The 19,205-nt window shown below is 33.0% G+C and overlaps 2 protein-coding genes across 2 annotated transcripts; both read left to right on the top strand.

Annotated features, from left to right (window-relative positions):
• On the top strand, positions 1-9,787 carry LOC111986211 (uncharacterized). The gene is made up of 6 exons (XM_024017837.2): positions 1-165; positions 299-416; positions 5,485-5,643; positions 6,569-6,829; positions 8,371-9,045; positions 9,207-9,787. The coding sequence occupies exons 2-6, from the start codon at positions 336-338 to the stop codon at positions 9,294-9,296; spliced, it is 1,266 nt and encodes a 421-aa protein (XP_023873605.1). The 5' UTR covers positions 1-165; positions 299-335; the 3' UTR covers positions 9,297-9,787.
• Positions 9,788-17,911: 8,124 nt separating this feature from the next.
• Positions 17,912-18,247, top strand: LOC112029926 (uncharacterized). Its single transcript, XM_024062607.1, has one exon. The coding sequence runs from the start codon at positions 17,912-17,914 to the stop codon at positions 18,245-18,247; it is 336 nt and encodes a 111-aa protein (XP_023918375.1).
• The last annotated feature ends 958 nt before the right edge of the window (positions 18,248-19,205 follow it).

Genomic DNA, 19,205 nt, shown 5'->3' on the forward strand with positions numbered 1-19,205 from the left:
TATAGTCCTCGCTCACATATAAAACCCTAAACTCTCATTTCTCTCTCTTCAATCTTCACAAATCTCTCTCTCACTCTCTCTCTCTCTGAAGCCCATTTCCTCTGCTTCGATCTCATCGAACTCTTGTGTGTGTGTGCAATAGAATCTCTCAGCCACAAACGTTAGGTATTTTCCTTCAAAACCTGATATTTTCCCTCTTTCTTCGAATCTAGGGTTTCCTTTTTTCTAGGGAAAAGACACAATCCACCCATTTTTCAACAATTTCTTTCACTAACATTCAGATTTTGTGTGTTTTCAGCGAATTTCAGGTACGTGTTGATAGCGTGGTGAAGAAAATGGCTGGTGAGCTTGAAGATGAAGCTGAGCAGACCGTTTCTATCCAAGAGTACCTTAAGGGTGTTGAGGAACAAGAACTGGTCAGCTTCTTTTCCATTCATAAATTTTATTTTATTTTTTTTAAAATATTTATTTTATAACCTGTATGATTTATGCACTTGTTGGTTGCTATGAAATCTGAGGAAAATCTGTTCAATTAGGGTGTTGGATTTTATGTTTTACGTTTTTTAGGGTTACTTTGAAATTGTGATGTCTAATTTAAGATAAAATGATGCTTGTTTGAGTGGAATAATTGTTGTTCTAGAATGAAAGATATGAAACGTGGAAAATCTTATAGGGACCTGTTTGGCTGGTAAGGTTTTTGATTCTTGAGAATTTAAGATTCCCGTGAGTTTAAACTCCTGTCTGTTTGAATTCCTGAGAAATTAGGCCTTAAGTGTTCATTTGGTCCTAGCTTAAAGGTAGGTGTTGCCCCTATTGTTAAGAATCTAGTTTTAGAAATACGAAGATTTTAATGTAAGTTTATTTGGGAGAATGGGGAGAAAACAACCCATGTGGACATTATGATATGTGATACTTGATAAGGAATGTTAAGATGCGATTTATAAAATTCTAATTAAGTGCACAATGCAAAAAATTAAAATTCCTAGGTGGAACTTCAAATCTTGAGAGCATATCACATGCAATGTGGTAATATGAAATTCCTGCACGTCTGTCTTGGTCCAACCAAAATTAGCCAATTCAATTAAAAATTCATGTCACGTCCTCCTAATCCAAAAATAACCAAACTGTCTCTTTGTCCTCAAGTCATCTCAAACAAGTTTGCTTTTTCTGTGGATGCCTTCAACCTTGTCCGTGATGTGTGGTTGTGTTGTCCATCCTGAGAGGAAAATTCAGTGCGTGATTGAAATTGATAAGCCAAGCATTAAATGGGAGCTAAACAGTTCACCACATCTTGAGGTGAAATTAAATTATTTGGTGCTCATGTGGTGGACATGAGCCCAAGAGTTCACTTATCATTTCCAGAAAGAGATCAAAGAAGCGTTAATATCACACCATTTATTGCCTCACTGGTAAGAATAAGCTAGTATAAAATACCATTTATATCCAGAAATCCCACAAATGTATGTCTTTTACTTTGAAAGATATATTGTGTTGCTTATGCAAGCTAAAACTAGCTCATTTTGCATTTGCAACTTAATTGCAACATCTATTCAATTTCAGTCTTACACTGTATTTTCTTGGTTTAGACAACACCTAGGAAGCACAAGAAGAATCTAATACCCGTTCCCAAAACAAAGAGAGCATTCCTGCTCTGAATGGTAATATTGCATTTGAAAATTTAATAAGTATCTTTATTCTTGATTTTTATTCTAATTTTCAAACATCCTTTAATAGTAAAGGATTGCTTTATTATCTATTATTAATCTTAGTTTGATATATATATATATATATACATTTTTTTTTAACACTATATGAAAATAAATGATTAATGACATATAGAAATATGAATAAAAATATATTTAAAACTTATAAAAAAAGAATAAAAATATATTTAAGAATTATTTAATAGATGTATCTTGCCGTACCTATGTCCTTTTTTTTCAAAAATTGACGTGTCTCCTTTGTACCCGTACCTATATCCATATCTGTGTCCGTTCTTCTTAGAACAACACTTACTACACATTGCGGACAAGGCAGAAGGCGTAAAGAAAGAAAACTTGTGGACTTTGGGTTCACGAGCGCCATTTCATGAGTTGGGTCTGAATGATGTTGTGGTTCTCGAGCATGGAGTGTCAAATTTGGAGGATGGATTAGTAGAGGTGAAGGGCCGATGGGAGGAGGAGGAGAGAATAGGTGAGTTTGAGATTAATGAATACAAAAATGGTTTTGTTAGTTTTGGTTGAGGTGTGGTAGTCAAAGGTGAGCCGGGCGCTCGCCTTGGTGCTTGGGTGAGTCAAGGTGCCACTAAAGAGTCTCTAAGTCTCTAAGGTGAGGTGCCTTTAGTGAGCTGCTTACCTATAATGCCCTAGGTGAGCAAGACGACCACCTTAAACTAGGCAAAAGGTGAGAGCCTTAGTCTCTAAGGTGAGGTGCCTTTAGTGAGCTGCATACCTATAATGTCTAGGTGAGCAAGGTGAGCACCTTAAACTAGGCAAAAGGCAAGAGCCTTAGTATTATTTACTTATTTATTTATTTTTTAAAATTTAATTTTGTTTATTTATTTATTTTATGTAGAAGCTTGCTGTAAAACCTATTGGTAGATTAATTATTTTTAGAATTTTGTTTGTTTTAGATAAGAAAGAATAAATTTTATTAAAAAAAGACTACTTCATGTACAATGGACACAAAGAAACCTAAAGAATTACAATAAATTATGTACAATAAGACAGACTCAATAAACATTGGAATTGAATAACTATTTGTAAAACCCCATTTATAAGACCAATCAAACAGAGAACAGCAAAAGTGGTTAATAACTGAGTCCTCATGCTCTACACATCACATTCTCTAAAGTACGCTAATTACATTACCTTCATATGGTCCACATTAAACATAACGGAATCACCATATATCTTAAGAGTGTTTACCTATTCAGTTTCTCCAAACAAACTTAAGATCAATCACTTTTTCTGTTAAAACCCGTTGAATCTAGAAGGATCAAAAAACAAAGCTCCACAGCTCGTAGGCCATTGTGCAATGAATCAAAAGATGCTCAGTTGTCTCCCCACTACACTGACACATGCAACACCAATTTACTAAAGAATAGACTCTCTTCATAAGTTTCTCACAAGGATCTTCTCCCAAACTACTGTCCAAACAAAAAAAAAGATACCCTTTGAGGGGCCTTCACACCCCAAATTTCTTTCCAGAGGAATGAAATAGAAGTGTAACCCCTCTAGGCATTGTGGAAAGAACAAATATCAAACTCCCCACTCTTCTTTGACCTCTACCTCACCTGAACACCATCCTTTCTCAGAAGAATATATGAGCCTAGAAGATGGAGAAAAGAAGCCACCACCATATCCAAATCCCAATCATTATGGTAGAGGTGTTTTGAGTATTGTTGTTCAAAATGATGTGAAAACTGTGGTTTAAAAAGTATTGTAAAACACATATTTAAAGTACTTATAATGCAAAAAATGTGTTTGGTACTATATTTCTAATGAAGTCTTTTCAAAAGTGAAAAAACATAATTGTGTTGTTGTGTGTGTGTGTGTGTGTTTTTTAAAAAGTGATGACATGTAGTCTAATTAGTAAGACCTATAGTTTTTGAAATATTTACAAAAGTGTCATTGAGCAACATTGTTTGAAAACTGAAAACTGGTAAGAGGAGTTTTCTAAATTTAGTGTTTGAGCAACGTAACTCAAAACACTCTAATAAAAAACACCCTTACCAAACGCGTTGTTTTTTTTTGGGCCCATAGTTTTTAGTGTTTAAACACTAAAAACTGTTGTTAAAACACCCTAACCAAATAGGCCCTAAAGGCCTGAATGATCTAACATTCCAACTTTGCCACTCTCCCTCAAAATGCCTCATCAACATAGATTATAGAAGTTGTAGAACCTATTGTTAGATTATTAATTTATAGAAGCTTGATGTAAAATGTATTGTTGGAATAATTAACTTACAAAAGCTTGTTGTAAAACTTATTGTTTGATTAATTAATTTATAAAAGCTTTTTGTAAAACCATTTGTTTGAATAATGGATAGATCCTAAACCATGTTAAGCCGATTCTGAAATCAAGTAATAGACCTAAATTCTTTATGCAACACGTCAAAAACACTTGATTATAATGTTTCAATACATTATATACATATTGATTTAAGTTCAATATGTATAATAACTATATTTAGATTTGGCGCCTCCCTTTTATCAGGCTAGTTTCTTTTTGTTTCCTCATGCCTCGAGTGATACAAGGCTTTGGAGTGTTAAGGTTGCCTTTTGCCTTTGAACACCTTGGGCTGAGGTGGATGTGACATAATTTTTGAATTGAGGTGGCTAATTTTGGTTGGACCAAGGAAGACACATTGTAGGGATTGTGTATTACCGAATTACAGGTGATATGTTCCTTTGGAATCCAATAAATTGTGGGAATTAAGATATCCCAAGATTTTCAAACTGCCAATATTAGCAAACCGAAGTACCAAACACCCACAATTTTGGTAACCCCCACAAATTTAAAATTTTCTCCTTAGACTCCTACCAACTGACTACAGCCTAATTGAAATTATTAGGTATTGTTTTGTTAGCATTTTAAAGAAGTACCTTACTCCTAGGTCCTACTGCTAAAATTTGTGTTCTTGTGTGTTAATAAGAAAGTCTCTGAAATTATGTGGTTAATTGAAATTATGATGGTTGCAAATTTAATAGCAATCACATGGTTCCTTTTTGTTTAAATAATCAATTCCTGGTGGCTAATTTAGTTCCTGTTTGGAAATAAGTAGATTAACTATTTTGCATCCTGGCGGAAGAGAAGGTAAATTCTGTTTTTGGAAGAAATAGAAGTACTTGGAAAATTAACCAAACAATATCCTTGCCTTCTTACTCCAATTTATTAATTGCTTAACCATTTTGCTTCATCATTATTCAAAAATAGACTGTTACTTATTTGGTGGCTTCTTCTGACAGTGTCTACTTGCAAGCTCAGAGGTTGACAAAATGCATTAATGTAGGCCCTTTAAACCACTTGAATGTAAAATGCAATAATAGCTTACCATTCTCCATGAGGGTTTCATTGTTCACTTTAGCTCATATTTTTTTTCTTCTATATCCTTTTCGGTTTTTGGATTTGATTGCTCTGATACCTTCAGATATAATGTTTTCAAAGCATATATATAATCTGGCCCAGCGAAGTACATCTAGTTTCTTATCAGTTCTGTCCTCATGTTTAACTCATTCTAGTTCATTAAGGAAACACTAAAATGAATACTGGGCCTCAAAGCCCTTCACGCTGGGATAGTGAAGTTCATCTAATTTAGCCACGTCATTATCTCATCTCCTACCATCTGTCCTAACTACACTCTTCTGTTTTATTGTAAAGGAGCGCTGGCTTTTGATTGATGTCATTAATATATTGTACCTGTACATTTTGTAGGGATTAAATTAATGGGTGTTTTTTATTTCATTATTTATTGACTTATAGGAAGCTGACCTAGTTTTGGGGGGTGATGAGGGCAAGGAATGTACTTATACTAATGGTTATATGAAGAGGCAGGCAATTTTTTCATGCCTGACTTGTACCCCAGATGGAAATGCTGGAGTTTGCACAGCTTGCTCCTTGTCTTGCCATGATGGCCATGAGGTATTCTTCAGTACTCTTAAGAGTAGAGGATTTTATTATGACTAATGTTAAGTACATAACTAGTAGCTATACATTGTTTAATGACAACTTCTTTATTTTTATTTTTATTTATGAATTTTACTAATGATTTTTATTGTGAATGAGAGTGCATCACTATAATGGCAAAGCAAAATTAGATGTTCAGTACATGAGGGTAGAGGGATCCTTTTTTTTTTTTTTTTTGTTATTTATTTCTTTTTGATTCTTTTGAAGAGTCATGTTTCTAAGATGTGAGTTGGTTTTGATGGGATCAAGTTTCATGAGTTTTTCTTTTGGTGGTGCCGTTGGGGGGGGGGGGGGGGAGATGGTCACTGCATGGTCTTAATTGGCCTCAGCAAAAGAAAAGGGTCATGGTTGTGTCTTTTCTTTATGTATGTTTGTTCTATTATGTTCTTATGGATTAAGATCTTCTAGAGTTTTAGGGTAACTCTATTGTGGTGTTCTTAAATCCTATCCATTTAGTCATGTTTGGATTGGATTTTGTCACTTCAGTAATAGTTAATTAGATAACTAAACAATGCTATTAATTTTGTCCAACTTACATATCAAACAACCATTTTTTTTTTGTTTTTGTTTTTTTTTTTTTTGTTTTTTTTGTTTTCTTTTTTTTGGTTTTGGATCCTTTGAATATGGTCTTGAGAATGAGTTATTGTTTTCCCTTCTCCCTGTTCTTGATGAATTATGGTCTTTTTGGGTTAAGTTGGTGGCCTGGATGGATTTCAAAATTAATATGCTATCAGATAGTTGGATGGATCATGGAAATGATATCTTTTATGCTAGGACATCATGTAAACCGAGTATATTTTACTTCTTAATCCTGTAATTTTTTTTCTTGAAGGATACTAACCTTGTCTAATGGTGCCTTTTGATGTTCTACTGTAACAAGATTGTAGAGCTGTGGACCAAGAGAAACTTTAGGTGCGACTGTGGAAATTCAAAATTTGGGGAGTTCTTCTGCAAGATTTTCCCAAACAAAGACATAGAGAATGCTGAGAATTCGTATAATCATAATTTCAAAGGTTCATATTGCACATGCAGTCGCCCCTATCCTGATCCTGATGTGGAAGAACAAGTAGAGATGATACAGTGCTGTATATGTGAGGACTGGTTTCATGAGGAGCATCTTGGTCTTGAGCCTTCTGGCGAGGTTGCTAGCTTGTGCTTTCACTATGGCTCTCAATTCTTTCTGTCTTTGTTTTATGTTCTTCTAACTTTATGCAAATCATATTATGGTTTTGCAAACAATTGGTCATGGCAAGATTCTGATAGCTGCGTTCAAATGATGCAAGGCCTTCTGATTCTTGCTGTTAAATTGAATAGCCAATTCTTACATGTACATAATTAAATAACATCGATGGTAGGGTTAGAAAAATTGATGAGTCACTTCATTGTCCTGTTATATACACATCTGTTTGCTTGTCCTTACTAGGAAACAACTGAGCCAATCCATGTTTTTGGGGCTTGCCATCTATCATTGTGGTAATTTTGTTGAACAATGATGTTACTGGGGTTAATCTGCCAGTAGATGTCCCTTTGGTATTGCCCTCACCCACCCTATTATACTGGAAAAAGAGATGTTCATCAATTAAACTTAACACTGATAAAAGGAAATATTTTTTAGTATATTGATGTTGTATTCTAGCATACATCGACCCTGCAGAATACTGTCCTTTTGGTTTAAATTACTGAGTATCTACTATAGTTGCATGTCTTGACTTGGAATGTGTCTGACATTAATGCATAGGCTATGCCTTGTTCTCAAACTTGGAGGCTCTTGCCTTGTTGTGTGTAGTTTTACCTGAGACCATGAATTTGTCTTATGTTTGTGCTACTTACCATCTGCAATTCTGTTCCATGTTGAACACTTCATTTCATATGCACTTGTTTGCTGAAACTGAAACTAACAATGTAAAAAGAGTTTAATTTTAATTTCTCTTGCATTGTGGTTGAGGTATCTGCATACTGTTCATTATTGTGTCCGCTTAGTTCAACGCCATTCAACTTCTTTTCCCATTTTAGTTAAATTTTTGTTAAAAGATGTCTATTCTTGACTTCTCTTTCTGAACCACTCTTTGAGTCTGTCTTTTACATTTTAAAGAGAAGCTACAGCTCAGAACTTGTGCTCCCCTTCTCCTGAAGGCCCCCACATCTTCCCCTGTGCCCCCCCCCCCCNGCTTAAAGGTAGGTGTTGCCCCTATTGGTGAAAAAAATGGGGGAGAGTTGCTTTAGATAGTTTGGTCATGTTTAGAGCAGAGTGATTAATTTACTAGCAAGAGACTGAGTCAATTGAAGCTGAGGGAACCAAAAAAATAAGGAGGAAGAGTGAAAGTAATATTAGTTGAAGTAGTAAAAAAAAAAAACATATCAATTAATGAAGTGAAAGAGAGTATGAATTTGGATAAAATAGAATCGCAGAAAAGAATACTTGTGGCTGAGGCACTGAGCCTAACTAATCTGTTAAAGATCCATAGTTGACCTAAAAAAATTTGGGATTAAGGCTTGGTTGTTGTTGTTGTAGTGTTCGTTAGGTCCTAAGAATCTAGTTTTAGAAATACCCCCCAAAAAAAAAAAAGAAGCTCAAACATCATCTAGGTGCTTCTCTAATTTTGTGGTAGCATTTTTTTCATTTCCTCCAATTGTCATTGTTTAGGTGTTTGGTGCTTCACCCATCTTTCTGCCATACCACAGGTTCCAAGAGATGATGAAGGAGAACCTCTGTATGAAGATTTTATATGTAAGGCCTGCTCAGCCAGCTTTTCTTTTCTGGGACTGTATCCTCAATCCATTTGGGCAGCAGGGAGGCAGGGTGATGCTACTGTAGATACTAATAAGGATAAGAATGTGGTGGAAGATACATCTTCAGCTGGTGGATCTGGAAAACTAGATAATGATGTCAATGCTCATAATAATCCTAAAATGGATCAAGCTAATGTCTCTGATGGAGCTAATGTCTCTGATGGGAACAGTTTGTTTGTTGCAGAAAGTTCTCAGAAGACTGTGGTTTCAGATCCTTGCGTAAAAGATGCCAGCTCACATACATCTACTTGTGTTCTTGGAGTTAACTTGGGGGTTGATTCTCCTGCTTTAGACAGTAAACCACTGTTTCTTTCCAAAAATTGGCGGGATGTACTCTGCAGATGTGAAAAATGTATAGTTCTTTACAATCAGAAGCATATTGCGTTTCTGCTTGACAAGGAGGACTCAATTGCAGAGTATGAGCAAATGGCAACACAGAAGAGGAAAGAAAAGTTGCAGCAACAGGAGGGTGCTGAGCTAAGTTTATTCAATAAACTTGGTCATGTAGAGAAAATGGAGATTTTAAGTGGCATTGCAGATATGAAGGATGAAATTCGTACTTTCCTGGTATGTTTTTGTTTGCCTTCATAATGACTCATTTACTGGTTTTATAAAGCAGAAGGGAGAAAGCAAGGGTTTGGCTGGTTTTTTCTTTGTTACATTTTTTAGTGTACCATACTCACATAAACGTTTATATGCATTTTCCTTTCTTCTTTTCCCTGTTTCAGGAGTCCTTTGATTCATCAAAGCCAATCACAGCTGATGATGTCCACCAGGTCTTTGATAATCTTGCAAAGAAGCGCCGGCGTGTAGAGTGAATATTTTGTTGAGTCTTAACCTTAGTGACATGCATGTGTAAACTGAAAATTTCCTAGTTGACTATGGAGCTGTTCTAAATTAGAATGCTGGCATGCATGACATGGTTTTAGGTTGTTCTAAATTAGAATGCTGGTGCTGGCATGAACCAGTTTGCTTTGTAGAATTATGTGTTTATGCACTGTAATCTTAATCGGGGCTTTTCTTATAAGATGATCCTAGTGCAAATATTCTGAAGACAATTGGATCCTGCATGATGTGCTGCAATTTATATGAATGCAAGGTCCGATCTTTGGTCACTGGCTACTGGCAGAAGAAAGAAATATACAAAACTTAACTACATGCATGTGTTTCCTGTGTGGGAAAAGGGGTAATTATTTAATACTCGGGAGCACAATAAATGTCTACTCTTTCTCACGTGATAGTGGGTTTTGCTTAGTAAATTCAGTGGAACTAATCATTTATGTGAAATGAGTAAGTACACTTTATGGTATTTTCTGGAGTATTCTATAAATTTTTATTGCAATGTATTGCTCTAAATGTTTTTCTTCAGTTCTCATCTGTGTATCTCTCTTGTTTCGGTGAAATATTTTGGAAGATTCAACGAATTGTAGGGAAGGTATAATTCCTTGCCACAAAAGTCTTTCCCTTAACTTTGGTTTGGGGTTAGCATTTCTTGTCTAGTTGTATTGATGGGTCCATATTAGGTGTGGAAATCGAAATTCACATTGAAGTATGTTTAGGGGCACTTGGTTGAGCCCAATGTGCCACATGGAATATATAGTTTTCTACTGCCCTTAAATGCAAACCTGGTTCTTCATTTTCAAGTAATTACTTGTGATGTTTCCCATCTGATTTGAATGTTGTCGTGTTCATCTGGATATTACAGAAGTCAGGAGTCTTGCTACTTTGCTAGTACTTCTGGACCAGTGAGGATTGGGAAAACATTGATATCATAGAGCCTGTTCAGATTTTTCAGTTGGGTGTGCAAGTGGAGCGTGAGATAATGTGGGCTCAGTTATACAAGGTTTAGGAATAGATTGTGGTATACCTCGTCATAAGTCTAAAATAATACGTCTTATCATTTTGTGCCTGTCTCCATCATGGATGTTACTCTTAAAAGACTATTGGTCAAGCCAGATCTACTATATTTTCCAATAGAAAAGAAAATTCTACATTATTGCAAAACGATTCTGCACAATGGGTAAGGTTTCTGTTTGGTGCTCTCGTATAAAATGGGATATGGTTAACACGTGGCCATTTGTACATGTTTGTTCTATCCCTGTTGCCTTCAATACGTCAATTATTGATTATATTTTAGGGGTTTATATCAGTGTCCATTGCTTTTTTAGCACTTGATTATTTTTGAGTGTATGAACTATGAAGTACTTCGTTTTACGCAAGCTAAATAATTATAGGAAAGAATTTCTTGGGATGGTTTCAAGATGTTGACTAGTTGTTTAAATCTCAGCATCTCATGGTTTTCATAAGGTCTTAAAAATTACTAGACTAATATTTTGAGTTATAAATCTTAAGATTAAATCGCTAAGAGAATCAACATGTTGAATCAAATGGATATATAGTTGTAGAATGGAGATAAAAAATTTGCCGAAAGTAATGTATGTATGTAACTAAGAGCTCGATAGAATCATTAAGGAAAATTTGGTATATGTCAATATTAGTCAAAATATTGGTGGGGGAGGTGGAAGTAGTGTGTGTGGGGGATTCTTAGATCCCTTTGAATTAGGGATCTTTTTTCTCTCTCTCTCTCAAACGACAAGCAGTTAATCTGCATCATTCATTGATATTTTATGCATTATTATTAGACTTAGATACAATAATTCTTCATTGCTAGATCCATTGGCCATTAGTAAGCATCCAAGTAAACTGTTAGTAGGGCCAGTTGGCGTCAGTTTGTTCTTGTAGGGTTACTGTGTTGCTGTGGAAACATGTGATGTAAAATGACTGAATAAAATGTGAAGAAATGAGCGAGCTAATGAAGATTGGTTGTCTAACAACCTTGCATCAGTTGTATGGCTAAGATCTTGAGCAAGATTATTAGCTGCGACTAAATTACCAGTTGGATATTGATATTATGCATGATTGGGAGATCCTAAATGCGTTTCTATTGATATGACCACCGTTATTTGTTACTAGTTAATAATTTTAGATTGAGATTGTTGTGGGACACTAAAAAATCTAAGCGAGTAATCCTTCTTTTTTTTTTTTTTTTTTTTTTTGAATCATAAGCGAGTAATTCTAGTACCATATAAAAAGTCACAACTTTTATTATAATACTATCTTATATGGTGGACTAACTAGTTTACATGTCACTTTTATATGAATTTATCATCCCCACATAGACAATAATAACAACAGTAGTGATTTTTTTTACGTAGTCTTAGAATTGTTGTTAAAATCAAAGGTTCAGATTTATCTAATTGACTCAGACTATTTCCAATGTGAAATGCAATCTTTTCAAATATCTTTTAACGCTCTTTAACGAGTGGGGACAAAAAAGGTAGGTTTTTGCTCCAATCCAATTGAAAAAGACTGTATGCATGTGTTCCAACTGTTTTGAGTTTGAAAATCTAAAAAACTAGTCAATTTTCCTACCTAAACTTGGGAGATTGTCGACTTAACATTCTCGTTCTACGGATCTTTGAGACAAAAAAAATACTAATTTAATCATAATAATTGCTAACTGAGTATTTAATTGAATTTTTCTGTCGCTTAGAAGAAGAAAGAAGAAAAAAATAGAAAAAGAAAAAAGAATGAATGAATGTCTGTCACTCTCATACTATCATACAATTTCGTTTTTGTTGAATTATTATTATTTTTTTCTGTAAATTAAGCGTCATTCATCGTCATGATTACATCAATGGAAACCTTCTGACTTCTCTTAATCTCGTCTTACTCTAGAGAATAAAATGGGTGCTTTAAATTGGCTATGACACATCGAATAATGACATATGATAGTCCATGTTAGTGTAACATTCACAAAGCAAAAGACGTGGGAACAAAAAATAAAATAAAAAAGGATCATCATTCAACAATCATATGATGAAGTTTAAGTGTAAATGAATCTGAAGATAATATGAGAAATCCTAAATTAAAAATTAAATAACAAGAAATTTTGAATCCTTAGTTGAGAGAGAAAGAAAAAAAAAAGTTGTTAGCTTGATCGACATGCAAGACATGTCAAAAACAACGGTTTTACTAGTTCTATCTATGTCTAACCTTGAGAAATATGTAAAGGTATATCTTAATGTTCACACCTGTAAGATGTAATATGTTGACCACGTCGGGGGCAGGTGTGGGACTATTGAACATGGGCAAGGAAAGGTTGTCATAAATGCTTTAAACCTCGGTCGATAGCTAGAGGAGCGGTGAGTACAATAATGATTTCTTTAGAACCAAGATGATATTGATATGACATTAGAACAATGCTTTTACATTTTTTTTTTTTTGAGAAGAACATAAGAAGTTAAGAACAAAGCTGGTTTTTCAAAACAAAAAGAAGAAAGAAGAACATTATTGTATTCACCGCTCTTCTATCCACCGATGTTTTACAAAAAAAGAAAAAAAAAAAAGGACAATGTTATAGAACATTATTGTATTCACCGCTCTTCTATCCACCGATGTTTTACAAAAAAAGAAAAAAAAAAAAGGACAATGTTAAGGAAAATTTAAAATTATTATCTATTTTATTATAAAAAGCTTTGTATTTTTTTTTATAAGAAATAAGCTTAGTAAATTAGTGGTAAATATGATATTTTTATTTTTTTATATGACTTGTTGTACCTGATTTATACTTATTACTCTTAACTATCATAAGGAGATACCTTTGCATAGGGGGAATTTGGTCATAGTTTATTTATTGACCGGACAATAAATTTGATTGGTATCACATTAATAATATATAAATAAATTTTGTAATTATTATTTTATTTTTAATATTATTTTAAAAATTGGCATATCAATATATAAATTTTAATATCCCTAACGCTTCCTCAAAGACACAAACAAACAGGAATCATAGTGCTAGAGAAACATTGGTCCAAAATTCAATTTTCAAAGATTTTTCGTATCAGTGATGTACATATTCTAATAGTCTTGTAAGAAAATATAAATACATTATTAAAACTTAAAAAGACCCTCTTTGTTTTGAACATCCAGTATAAACAAAGTCCTGAATTAAATTAATCTTAATTACCCTTCTCATGAATCATGATTCAGTATCATAAATACTAAATAGGCATAATACGTTAAAAACAGAGTACTCAGAAGTCAGAAGTCAGATCGAATTTCCAAGTAGCAAACTTATTATTCTTTAGTTTTCTTTATGTTGAAAATCAGTGGCAAAGTGTGGAAATTAAGATCCTTCATTAAATCTATCACTTTTTACTCTTAGATATGCTCCGCACCCAATAAGCAAATTGATCTAATAAAATGCGCTATTACCAACGAATTGTTACGTAAATTGGCAACACTAAAATTACAAATCACTAAAGTCAATAACTAATGTAGTTTTGTCTTTTGCATGATATTTTTCACTTAAAACAAGCAAGTGGAGAAGTTGAATCTGAATTCTCACTCACGGAAAATCCAGCAATGCCATTAAATCATTATGTTTTAACATGTAGCTTTGCATGATATACAGTGATAATAAAATACTATAATATCAATATGTAATATTGATTCTACAAAAACGACCCAGTCAAAGAGATTCGTCAAATTAACTATAGATATTGAAGAGAGAGAGAGAGAGAGAGAGAGAGAGAGAGTAATAATATTCAGTCATTCGGTATTGCAAAAATGTAAATTAAAGCTTGTTCTGCTTTTGCTTGGGTTGCTTTCGATTTTCTATCTATCACCAGTCAAAATGAAAGGCCAGTTAAAAGGGAGATATGAATGCATTCACATTTTCATGAGTAAAACATGATTATGATAATAGCATTCCAAGTGAAAAACAAAGAATCTTAAGTAGATAACATGGAGATAGTCTACGTAAATTATGTCACATTTGAAACTGGTCCAAGTAAGGTTATACTATTTTAAGATAAAGTGCTGAAGGAGAAGACCATTAGGCAACTTGAAATTGTAAAATATAGAAGTAGGAGATAGTGAATCTCTTTAAGAAATGCCACGTGATAGCACTTGTAGTTTGCATACGGAAAAAAGAATAGTGCATTGAGAAGAAATAAGTCTCTTACCAAAGTCTCTCCATATCAAGGGCCAGCAGGGTTTCATCATAGGCGGTGGGTTGTTAAAATTAATATAAATACATGGAAGAATAGTTTCAAGTTTTGCAACTGCAAGTGCAACAACCACACAACGATTAGTTTCATGGAAAATGTGGTCGATCCGCTTCCTGGGAAAAACTTCCAATGTATATATATTCTATAATCAGGGGACTTTTCCAATAAATTAAAGAACTAAACATAAGTATTCTTTTTTATCTTAAATATAACTTTAACTTAAGTTAAAAATAAAAAATTGAATCAAACTTTTATTTGAATAAAATATTTGTTACCTTTATTTGTAAAAATCTTTTGAAAGTAATGATTTAAAATGTTTTCCATAGTTTACAACAATGGAATCCAAATTTATAACAAAAGATTATAAAATTTGAAGACAGGCCAAATGGAAAATATTAATTTATTACATGTATATTTTAAATTTAAATTTCATATATATCAGTATAATTATTAGAGTAATTATAGAGTATCATAAACAAAATTATAATTATTTTATGTGGTAGATTGTGATTGGACTAGTTACTTATTATTTTCACATAAACCAGACACTTTTTTTTTTCACTTTTTTTTCACTACTTACAATTACGTGGATAGTTGTAGCTGAGTTTGTGGTGTTAGAATTTTTGTAGTTATTATACCTCGTTTTCAATTCCTTAATTTAGTGTGCAAGGTGTGGAAAGTGCATTTATTTTTGCAACAAAACTGTGAACCTAGTTTTTAATATCTTGGTGGGGAGGCGGCGAATGTGGAAACTCTGCTTTATAGTTTGTTGTCCCGTGACTATGTGTGGGAATGGGATCTAATCCAAAGAACTCGAAACTTCGATTTCAGTATCCAAGGCTCCCAGCTCATCAGCTAAAGAAAAAAGAATTCTGCTTCTTAAAAAAAGAGATTAGCATAGGAAAATAAGGGAAAAAATTAAGGGACTTCAAGAAATTTTTTATAATTGTTTTACAGAGACACAAAAATCTAATTTATTTTTTAGATGAGTTTTTATATTTTTCATAGAAATAGTATTAAATTTTTTCTAAAATAGTTAATTAATAAATGCCAAATTCTCTAAAGACACTCTATTAACGGTATCTAAAAAATAATAGTATAATTTTTTTAAAAATATTTAAAAGAATATAGAATGGTATATGGAGGGGTATTGGGCCAGGAGCTATTATCTATCTATTGGGCCTAAAGCCCAAGCCAAGTATTAGAGGTCACCTGAGGAGTAAACATCATCAAAGGAGTCCATATGTAGGCCAATGACGAATGTCTTCTTGGCTAGCTAAAGCTGAAGTCCGAATAGGTGGTCTGCCATCTAGGGAACGTTCCAGGGAGTTCTATTGGCACAGATAAGTATGTAGAAGCTTAGGATAGAATGAAGTTCTAAAATATCTAAGTAAAAGGCTGCTACCATTGTATTAAATGCTTTGCGGCTAACTTCCTAGCTGCATTAATGTGAAGAAGACCCCTAAACAGTGCTACATTGGCTGCCCCAATGCACAGAAGGCCTAAGAGGGTGTTCGATGGGACAAACACTCAAGTAGTAGCTTGGATAATCAATAAGTGGAGGGCCAAGATTGTCTAAAGGAACTATATAATGGAAGAGACCTTCCATGGTGAAAGAGATTGAGAAATCAAGAGAAAAACATTGTAACAACCAAAAACTGATGTCCTCAGACCTTGCCTCGGACTATTTTCTGTAGTTAAAACTTGTCCATTTTTTTTTCTTGCCATTCGAATCCACCCTATTTTTTATCCAACTCATTTTAACCCAATTTTTCTAACCCACTCTCTATAAATTCATTGTTTTGAATATTTTGAACCTAAATTTATCTACCTTTTAGACTAAGAACTCAAATTTGGTCCTTACAGTATATTAATTTAGAATGGGTTAAATTTGATACCGGAAATAATGCACATCAAATTTCCATGTCTAATGTCTTCTCAAAAAAGAAAAAGGAAAAAAAAAAAAAAAACATCTAATGATGATTTCTTTTCTTCCAAGAATTTGCTAAGTTAGTACAATGGGAATAAAAGCTGCTGTGGATCGCCACATGTCTGTTGCTCAGAAAAAAAAAAAAAAATCAAATGGCAGGTTTTAATTAAATTTTAATTTCATTACTTGAAAAGTCATTAAGCAATTTTCTTCTTGGTAAGTAAAGTCATTAATTATGCCAACTCATAAATAAACAAAGAGAATGGTTAATTGTCAACTTCACTAGCCTCGCTATTGGATGCCAGGTATAGTTTAATCCGCGTTTTGATTTTTGCTCTTAAATCTAAGAATAAACTTTGTTCTTTTCTGGACTAAATTAATAAAAAAAAAAAAATTATGATATGGTTAGATATAAAATATTTTTTTATTGAATTTGGATATTGTCTTTTTGTGCAAATATGATAACGTTAGATGCAGACACGTGTTCATGTCTACATGTGATTGCGTCTAATTCACATAAAATACTTTTCTATATATAAAAAAATCATATAAGAATAGGCCAAATTTTATTTATATCATTGCAGTCTTGCAGATATCACGGAGTAATAGTTTAATGGTACCAACTGATATATATTTCCATTTTGAAATGCAATTGATACAATTTACAGAGGGGCATATGAGTGACATGACACGGTTGGTTTCTTCTTCGTGGTTTACAATTATCTTTAAAAGGTGTACACGGGCCCTATCATACAATTATGGGTGACAAGTTTTGTCACTTGCTAAGTGGAAGAATCAATCTTCATAAATAATTTTTTTAAAAAAAACTAAAATTACTAGTCATTTTACTATTAAAAACTTTCTCAAAAAAAAAAAATACTATTAAAAAAATTACAATTTAACGTAAACTAAATGTGATTAAAGACACTTAAAAACATTATAAATAAACATTTTTTTTTTGGGTGTGTATACATCAATAGTTTTTTTTTTTTTTTTTTTTTTGAGAAACATATACATCAATAGTTGGGAATTTGTATTCTAATGTTTTTATTGTAAATACTGCAAAATATCAATCAGTTATAAGAGTTGACTCGCTCGACATTAATTACCTTAGTTTATAAAAAATTTATGTGTAAACTTATTGTAACAGTGTTATGAGGTACAAATTTTGTCACTTAGCAAGTGGAAGAATCAATCTTGATGAATAAAACACCTTTGGTACTCTTTAACTTTTCTTATTATTCGTACGTCTTTAGCTCTATAAATTCGTTGCTTTCTCTTCACTCCCAAGTCCCACACCTCACATGCACTATAGTTGAAACCTTGAAAAAAAAAGTTTTTCTAATTTTATTTTCCGGGACCAATTAGATCCACTGAAGGATCATATTTTCCCAAGAGAAAAGCGAGTTCTAGGTGATCCAAAATCATGGGAAATTGCATGGAGACATGCAACACATGGCAGCAAGCAAAGGAAATGCTACAGCAGCAGCAGCAGCAGCAGCAGCAGCAAGGTGATCAAAGAGAAAGAGCATTTCCTTTTGTGCAGGAAAGTAGTTTTGGGAAAAGTGGCATAAGGGTTAAGATTGTACTAACAAAGGAGGAGCTAGAGTGGCTGATGCTTCAGCTGAAAGACAAAGAAGGAAAGAGTTTGGAAGATGTTTTCAGGGAAATTGAAAAAGGAAGAGAGAAAGCTGATCAGGGATGGAAGCCTTCTTTGGAGAGTATCATGGAGACTCCTGAAGTCCATGATATGGAAAGATGAGTTTCCATTTTCAAATTGCAGCCTTTCTTTCTTTGATATGTATTATGATCCAATTTTGTAATTAAATCTTTCTTTACTAGACAACCTTATAGCAGTTGAGATAAATATTTAAATACTTCGACTGCAATCTTCTTCCTCTTCTCCTTCTTCTTCTTCTTCGTAGTTCGTGAGATTTTTCTTTTCTAATCTGGATGATGACTCTTGAATTTAGGTAACAGTTCATTTGAATGTAATTTTTTACTGAAAATTTATTTGTTGAGTACATGGATGTGGTTGGAAAAAGTGAAGTTTTAAAAATCTAAATATAAATAAACTTGTTAAAAAATCAAAAGAATAAAAATTTATGTGAAAAACATTGGATCGCAATTGGTTACCAAGTTTCACCTAAATTTTAAGCATAAATCAATTTTTCTATTTTACTCAATCACTTTTTTCAAATCAATCTCCAACAAACTTTTTTAAGTCTTCATCATGTTTTTATTATAATATGGACAAAGTTTAGCTCTAAACTTATTTGAAACTATATTTTCCAACTAATTACATGGTAAATTATTAGTTTATTTATGTGCATAATTTAAACAAGTCACATAATTTCATTACAAAAATCATATAATTAAAAATAAATATGGATGGTTTCCTCAATTGCCATATAGTAGGTTTGAGCACGTTACCCAAACTTTTTTCTAATACATTTTTTTTATCATTTATTTATTCTTTAAAGAAAATTGGGGGAGAGAATGTAAAGAGAGCGGTGAATATTTTATTTGAATAAAAACATATAACTCATCTATAGTGGTTGTAGCAATTAGAAAAAATGAATGTTTGATAATTAATATATTGAAGTTTATTTTAAGACGGTGAAAGTCTACAGACCAGATTTTTTAAAAAAATGACAAAAAAATAACAAATTGTTAGTAATAGGTAAAAATAAATGATATTAATGGTAGATTTAAGTAAA

The sequence above is a fragment of the Quercus suber genome, unplaced genomic scaffold, assembly GCF_002906115.3.
Source record: "Quercus suber isolate HL8 unplaced genomic scaffold, Cork oak 2.0 scaffold_140, whole genome shotgun sequence".
In the NCBI taxonomy this organism is placed as follows: domain Eukaryota; kingdom Viridiplantae; phylum Streptophyta; class Magnoliopsida; order Fagales; family Fagaceae; genus Quercus; species Quercus suber.